General features: G+C 47.2%; 1 protein-coding gene across 1 annotated transcript; it reads right to left on the bottom strand.

Annotated features, from left to right (window-relative positions):
- Window positions 1–5: 5 nt before the first annotated feature.
- On the bottom strand, window positions 6–8,059 carry LOC121026346 (serine protease 41-like; the record flags this gene model as incomplete). The annotated part of the gene is made up of 3 exons (XM_040469210.1): window positions 6–74; window positions 498–652; window positions 7,745–8,059. Coding segments are annotated over 3 exons (539 nt in total), but the record flags the coding sequence as incomplete, so codon positions are not given.
- Between the last annotated feature and the right edge of the window lie 598 nt (window positions 8,060–8,657).

The raw sequence follows: 8,657 nt of genomic DNA, 5'->3' as shown, positions 1-8,657 counted from the left end.
GATCCCCAGCTCACGATGCCAACCTGAATCCACAGACCTCTCTTTTCACAGGCCAAGGGGCCACCGGAGTCACCCTGGGGAGCGGCGTGGGTGAACCAGGCCTGGCGGGGCAGGGGGCAGGTGAGGGGCTGGCGGAGAGGCAGGGACAGCTGTGGCGACAGCAGGAGGGGCCGTGGAGCCGGGCAGACCGGGTGCACATCCTACTCCCCACCCCGGAAGCGAACGAGCCTGTTTCTGCATCTGCAGAGTGGGCATCGGTCTCAAATTGCCCCTTTCCCTCCCCCCCCCCCAGGGGTCAGGTGAGAATCAAAGGTGATACAATGAAGGCAAAACAATTAATGCTTGTTGTACAAGCTGGAGAAATAAGGCCCATGGTTGTTTTCTCATGAATAAACTCGGGTGGGTTGGTGGGCACCAGGGGGGTTGCTCCCAGGCCCAAGGTGGGGAGGGGTGGTGCCCGGGTCCAGCAAGGCCCTGGTGGGGGCAGGCGTACTCACTTTGCAGGCGTCACGTTGGCCATTCTCAGAGCCAGCACAAATCATGTCATCCGGGTCGTAACGGAGGAAACCGGGACGTCGGAACAGGAAGTCGCACCTGGAGTTGTTTATGATGGACACCTGTGCTTCCTGGAGACGGTAAGGAGGCGGCAGAACTGCCAGGGATTGAGGGTGAGAGAGGGGAAGAGGACCGCTTCGGCCCCTCCCCTGCCATCTGGGACAGGGGGAGCGTGGAGGGGGGTGGGCTCCCCGGGGCCCCCACAGGGTCCGGGACATCGCTCTCGATGACGCCTCCGCCCCCAACCCAGCACCCTTCACATTATGGGCGATGAACGAGGTCACAGAAGGACCCAAGGGATGGGCGGGCGGTCACCGCTTCTCCCTGAAACTCAGTGTCCCCGTCTGGAGAACGAAGATGACAGCCCCTAGCTGGGCCACCGGGGAGGTCCCTCAGCCACAGCACGCTCAGGGGGCAGGGCTGACACCGACATGGTGGAGGATTAACATACTTCATCTGCAGCATCCAGGCTGAAAACGCTCCAGAGTTTTTCTCCAAGTTTATTTATTTTAGAGACAGAGAGAGAGAGAGAGAGAGAGAGAGAGAGAGAGAACGCAAGCAGGGGAGGCGCAGAGGGAGACACACACACACACACACACACACACACACACACACAGAGAATCCGAAGCAGGCTCCAGGCTCTGAGCTGTCAGTGCAGAGCCCCACGCGGGACTTGACCTCACGGGCCGCGAGATCGTGACCTGAGCCGAAGTCGGACGCTTCACCGACTGAGCCACCCGGGTGCCCCGAAAATGCCCCAGATTTGACAAAAGGTATGAATCCCTGTCTTGAGGACGCTGAGCAATTCCCGAGCAGGATAAACACAAAGAGATCTACGCGGAGATACATTTTCATCAAAGTATCGAAGGGGAGACTCCGGGAGACAGCAAGAGAGAAGCTGCATGCGTGTCACATCAAAGATCCCCACCAAGATTAACAGCCACGTTCTTCTCAGATACCCTGGAGGCGGGGGTGGGGGGTGGGGGGGGGGGGCTGCAGGATGACACATTCAAAGGGCCGAAAGAATCAAACAGGCGACCGAGAATATTCTGTATCTGTATCAGAATTCTCTATCAGGCTGTCCTTCAGAAAATGAGGCGGCGATGAACAGATTCTCAGATAAACAAACGCCAAGAAGGTTCGTCCCTAGCAGACCTGCCTTACTAGAAACAGAAAAGGGAGGAAGGGAGGTCTTCAGGACCCTGGCCAGTGTCCGTTCATAGGAAGAGAGGGCGCTGGTAAAGGTGACCACAGGGGTAAATAGGAGAGCCAGGACTATTATGGCTTTGGTTTATCACTTCTTTCCCTTCCTTTATAATTTAAGACACGTGCATACAACAATTCTAAATCTCTGAGGAAAGAGCTGCGTAAGGAACGGAAGTGAAGCTAAGTTGCTATTAATCCGACATAGATTGTTATAAACTTAACTTGTTGGGGCATCTGGCTGGCTCAGTTGGTGAAGCGTTTGTTGACTTTGGCTCAGGTCATGGTCCCAGGGTCGTGGGATCAAGTCCCACGTCAGGCTCTGTGTTGAACGTGAAGCCTGCTTAACATATTCTCTCTCTCTCTCTCTCTCTCTCTCTCTCTCTCTCTCCCTCTGCCCCTCTCCCCGACTTTCGCACTCACTCTCTCAACTTAAAAAAAAAATCAAGTTTAAAAAAAATTTTTAAACAATAAATTTAAGTTGTTAATCGTAATCCCCAGGTCAACCACTAAGAAAATACACAGAACGCGAAATGGGAAGGTAATCAACACAGACCACTAATAAAAATCAATGAAACACAAAAAAAGGAAATAAAAAAGTATGAAGTACAGATATAGATATTGAAAGATGTGACAAGATATAGAGAAGAAATAGAATAATGGTAGAAGTAAATCCTTACTTATCGGTAGTTAATTTTAATGGAAATGAGTTAAATGGATTAAATTGCAATTAAAAGGCAGAAATTAGCATGAATTAAAAATAGAGAATCCAGGGTCCCCTGGGTGGTGCAGTCGGTTGTGTGGTTGAGTGTCAGACTTCATTTTGGCTCAGGTCACAATCCCATGGTCGTGGGATCGAGTCCCACTTTGGGCTCCACACTGAACGTGGAGCCTGCTTAAGATTCTCCCTCTCTCTCCCTCTGCCTCTTTCCCTGCTCGCACTCTTTTTCTCTAAACACAATTTCAAAAAAGATTTTATTATTTTTTTAAATGTTTTATTATTTACTCTTGAGAGAGAGAGAGAGGCAGACAGACAGAGAGCAAGCAGAGGAGGGGCAGAGAGAGGGAGACACAGAATCCGAAGCAGGCTCCAGGCTCCGAGCTGTCAGCACAGAGCCCGATGCGGGGCTCGAACTCACAAGCCATGAGATCGTGACCTGAGCCGAAGCCGGACGCTCAACCGACTGAGCCACCCAGGTGCCCCTCAATACCCAACTTTTAATAATGAATAGTATCAAGGGCACTTGGGTGGCTCAGTCGGTTGAATGTTCGACTTCGGCTCAGGTCACTATCTCACGGTTTCATGAGTTCGAGCCCCACATTGGGCTTCATGTTGACAGCTCGGAGCCTGGAGTCCACCTCAGATTCCGTGTCTCCCTCTCTCTCTGCTCCTCCCCTGCTTGTGTTCTGTCTCCCTAAAATAAACATTTAAAAAAATCATGAATAGAATCAGAAAGATCAACAAGAAAACAGAAGACCTGAGTAACACTATAAATTAACTAGACCTAACAGAAGTTTACAGAACCACCTGCCCCAACAGTAGAATCCACACCCGTCACAGGTACACATGAACACTCTCCAGGATAGACGGTATGTCAGTCCACACAATAAGGTGCAATAAACTAGAAAAGACTGAAATCATACAAAACATCTTCTCCAACCACAGTGGACTGAAGTTAGAAACCATAAAAGAAGACAGACTGAAAAATGTGTAAATATGTGGAAATTCAACAACATATTCTTTACCAATGGATGAAAGAAAAATTCAAAACGCTTTGAGACGAATGAAAATGAACACATGACACAGCAAAACTTGCGGGATTCAGTGCAGGCAGTTCTCAGAAGGGAATAAACGTATTGCTGGAAATGTCCACAATAATACAGGAGAAAAATCTCAAACCAATATCCTGATTTACGGCTTAAGGGACTAGAAGCAAGCTGAGTTCAAAAGTAGAAGGAGGGGTGCCTGGGTGGCTCAGTCGGTGAAGCGGCCGACTTCGGCTCAGGTCACGATCTCGCGGTCCGTGAGTTTGAGCCCCGCGTCGGGCTCTGTGCTGACAGCTCAGAGCCTGGAGCCTGTTTCGGATTCTGTGTCTCCCTCTCTCTGACCCTCCCCTGTTGATGCTCTATCTCTCCATGTCTCAAAAATAAATAAAACGTTAAAAAAAATTTTTTTTAAAAAGTAGAAGAAAGAAATAATAGAGAATAGAGGAAATCAAGGTAGGGAATAGAAAAATAGAGAAAATCAACAGATAAACCAAAACTTGGTTCTTTGAAAGATCAACAAAACTGATTATGAAAGTGGGGACATAACTACAGACTTTATAGCAATAATGAGGACTATAAGGGAAACAGCTATACCCCAAATTAGATCAGGCGGATGAAATGGACAAAATCTTAGATAACACAAACTACCAAAACTCACTCAGGAAGAAACGGAAAGTCTGAACACACCAATAAGAGATGAAATCTGTAGTCAGGGACCTCACAATGAAGAAAAGCCTTAGGCCATATGGCTTCAGTGGTGAATTCTACCAAACCTCTGAAGAAATGAACACCAATCCTTCTTAAACTCTTCCAAAAAATCGGAGAAGAAGGAATACTTCCTAACTCATTCCATGGGACCAGCATTATGGGGGCACCAAATCCCGGACAAGGACATCGCAAGAAAAAGAAACAACAGACCAATATCCTTAGTGCAATAACAGTAATAATAATATGTGTATATATATATGCAAAAGGTATATATACAAAAAATACATATATGCAAACATTCTCAACAAAACGCTAGCAAACGGAACCTAGCAGCATAGCAAAAGAACTGTATACCATGAGCAAGTGAGATTTATCCCATGAATGCAAGCGCGGTTCAACATACAAAAACCAATCAATATAATGTACTACAGACATTAATAGCATGAAGGAAAAAAACCCACAGGCTCCTCTTAGCGGATGTTGGTAAAGCAGTTGACAAAATCCAAATTCCTTCATTAGAGAAACATTCAATAAGCTAGGCAGGAATAGAAGGCACTTTTTCAACACGATAAACACTAGATGTGAAAAACCCACAGCGGACATCACACTGAATGGGGACAGGCGGGAAGCTTTCCCCGAGATCAGGGACAAGATGATGATGCCAGTTTTTGCCATTTTATTTAACATTTTTCTGGAAGTTCCCATCAGGGCAATTAGGCAAGAAAAATAAAACACATCCAAATTGGAAAAGAAGACGTAAAACTATCTCTATGCATACATGACATGATCATCCATAGCTACATACATACGTACATATGTATATAGACGTGTGTGTGTGTGTGTGTGTGTGTGTATACATGAAATCATAATGAATACATTTAAAGAGGGAGAGGGTTAATAAATGAAGTCAGCAAAATTACAGGACCCAAGATCAAACCACAAAAGTCTGTTATTCTACTGGGGCACTTGGGTGGCTCCACTGGTTGAGCGTCTGACTTTGGCCTTTGGCTCAGGTCACGATCTCACAGTTCGTGGGTCCGAGTTCCGTGTCGGTCTCTATGCTGACAGCTGAGAGCCCAGAACCTGCTTCAGACTCTGTGTCTCCCCCTCTCTCTCTCCCCACCCTCTGCTTGTGCTCTCTCTCGCTCTTAAAAATAAACATTAAAAAAAAAGAAGTTTCATTTACAACGCATCAAAAATAAGAAAATAGTTAGGGATAAATTTAATTGAGGCGATCAAAGACTTATTAACAAAAACTACAAAACACTGTTGAAAGAAACGGAAGACCTGAATACATGGAAATATATCCCTTATTTATGGATTGGAGATACAATATAATGAAGGTGGCAATGCTTCCCCAAAGCAACCTACAAATTCAATGCAATCCCTTTCCAAACCCCAATGCTCTTTTTAGCAGAAATTGACAAATTGGCCCTAAAATTTATATGGAGTATCAACAGGCCCAAATAACTAAAACACTACTGAACAAGTAGAACAAAGTTAGAAGACTCACACTTCCTGATTTCAATATATTATAAAGTTACAGGTATCAGACAATGAGGTCCTGCTACAAGGATGAACATACACACCAATGGAGTACCATTCAGAGTCTAGAAATAAGCCCACACATCTACAGTCAATCAGTAAGGATGCTGAGACAATTCAATTGGGGAGAGGAGTCTCTGTGACAGACGGTGCTGGAGCAACTGGATATCTAAAGGCAAAATAATGAAGTTGGACCCCTACCTCACACCATGTACAAAAATCAACTCAAAATGGATGACACATAAATATAAGAGCTAAAACTATAAAACTCTGCAAGAACATGCAAGTAAATCTTCATGATCTGGAATCTGACAGTGGTTTCTTAGACCTGACATCAAAAGCACAAGCAACGAAAGAAAAATAATTTGAGGTTGATCAAAATTTTGCAAATTTTGTGCATCAAAAGATACTAGCAAGAAAGTGCAGCAAAGAGAGCCACACAATGGGAGAAGATATTTGCAAATCGTGCATCTGATGAGGGTTTAGTATCTAGAATACATAAAGAACTATTACAACTCAACAACAAAGACAACTCAAATTAAAAATGGGCAGGGGCGCCTGAGTGGCTGAGTCGGTTAAGTGTGCGACTTTTGATTTCAGCTCAGGTCATGATCTCACGGTTCATGAGATTGAGCCCTGCATCGGGCTCTGTGCGAACAGTGCAGAGCCTGCTTAGGATTCTCTCTCTCCCTCTCTGCCCTTCCAATTGCTCTCTCTCTGAAAATAAATTTTAAAAAACGTTAAACATAGAATTACCACGTGATTCTGCAAGTGCACTCCTAGATATATACACAAAAGAACTGAAAAGAGGTGTTCAAATAAAAATTTGTATATGAATGTTCATAACAGCTCTATTCACCGTATCCAAAAGGCAGAAACAACACAAAAGCCCATCAATGGAAGAATGGATGAATACATTGTGGTCTATCCATAGGATGAACTATTATTCATCCATAAAAAGGAAGAAAACTCTGATACATACTAGAACACCCATGAATCTCTAAAGCACCACGCTACATGAAAAAGGCCAAACACAGAAGGTCACATAACGTATGAATCCATTTACCTGAAAAATCCAGAATGGGTATATCCATCAACACAAAAGGCTTCTTAGTGGCTGCCAAAGGGCTGGAAGGAGAGGGTAAGGGGGAGTGACTGGTCAGTGACTGTCGGATTTCCTCTGGGAGGGATGAAAATGTTTTGGAACTTGATGGAGTTCACGGTTATACACCGTGAACATACTAACTTAAATGTCACGGGATTGTATACTTGAAAATGATTAATTTAAAAAAATAATAAAATGATTAATTTAGGGGCACCTAGGCAGCTCAGTCAGTTACGTGTCCAACTCCTGATTTTGGCTTGGGTCACAATCTCGTGGTCGTGGGTTCGAGCCCCACATTCGGCTCGACACTGACGGTGTGGAGCCTTCTTGGGGGGCTCTCTCCCTATGTCTCTCCCCCGCTCATGCTCTCACTCGCTCGCTGTCTCTCAAAATAAATAAAACTGTAAAAACTTTTTTAAAAAAGGAATAAAATGATTAATTTAACATTACGTGAACTAAACCTCAAAGAACGGGGTACAGGTACGTGTTAGACCACACATGAACCTTGAATATGCTGAGTGAAGGAGTCAGGGACAGAAAACCACACGCTGTGGGACTCTATTTCTATGAAATGTCCACAGTCCGGAAATCCCGAGACAGAAAGCAGCCTGGGCCCAGCTGGCCTCCCTCTCACTGTGGCTTCGGGCTCACAATCTCTGGAAGGCAGAGGGAACGGGGTGTGGGGACAGGAGGTCCTGCCCTGGCGGGGGGGGGGGGGGGGGCAGGCACTGCTGGGCAGCCCCCAGGAGGGACCCAGCTGCACAGAGACCCAGGTGGGGGCTGCTGAAGCCGCTGTGGACGGAACAGACGGCGGAGCCCGCAGCCCCCCCCGCCCCACCCCCCACCTGCCCCCAGCCTCACCCTGACCTTCTTCGATGTGCCCCCAGCCAGTCACCCAGCAGTCAGCATTGTTCTGGAACTCAGAGGAAGAGGCCACAACACAGATGGGCTGGATGTACTTATTGTAGGTGACGGAGGAGGACAGCTTCAGCAGGGCGATGTCCTTGAGTGAAGTCCCACTGAACTGGGGATACACGACGATATCCTTCACCCTGTACCGATGGTAGAAGGTCCACAGTTTCCAGGATGTTGGCCTGGAGGACAGCTCACCAAACTGAGCCGTCCACTTCGAGGGATCTTTGTGTCTGGCAAGGGAGGAGAGAGCAGGTAAGGGTCCTCAGAGGAGGGAGGGCCCCCTGAGCACGCAAGGGGGAGGGGAGACATTCCCTGAGGCGGGGCCGCAGGGGTGCTGCTAGGGCTCATCCTGGACACGGTTAGCACTTCCTCTCATGGGCCACTGCGCCCAGTGTAGAAATGATGGCAGCCCAGAGAAGATGGGCCAAAATCCCAGAACCCGGGGACCGGGGAATGCGGGGATGGGCAGGAAGGGCCTTTCCCTGAGGTCGGATCTGGCTGGTCACTCAACCGGCCTGTCACCTCCCACAGCAATCCTAAAAAACAATGAACAGGGCACCCTGGTGGCTCAGCCTGAGTGTCCAGCTCTTGATTTCGGCTCAGGTCACAATCTCAAGGTTTGTGGGTTTGAGGCCCGCATCGGGCAGACTCAACTTGGAGCCTGCTTGGGATTCTCTCTCTCTCCCTCTCTCTGTTCCTCCCCCCATTGTGCTTGTGCGCGCTCTCGCTCTCTCTAAAACTTAAAAAAAAAAGAACAGATGAACAGGACTAGGCAGGTGCGGTCAAAATAGCTTCCCCGAGCCCACGGTCCTGGCAGGCCAGGCTCTGTGTCCAGAGCTCGCCCACCTCGGTCCGCCCC

This window comes from Herpailurus yagouaroundi, unplaced genomic scaffold (genome assembly GCF_014898765.1).
Source record: "Herpailurus yagouaroundi ecotype Mexico unplaced genomic scaffold, PumYag 84714, whole genome shotgun sequence".
Classification (NCBI taxonomy): domain Eukaryota; kingdom Metazoa; phylum Chordata; class Mammalia; order Carnivora; family Felidae; genus Herpailurus; species Herpailurus yagouaroundi.
Note: the sequence above shows the minus strand (reverse complement) of the source record. Positions and strands in the feature narration are given on the sequence as shown.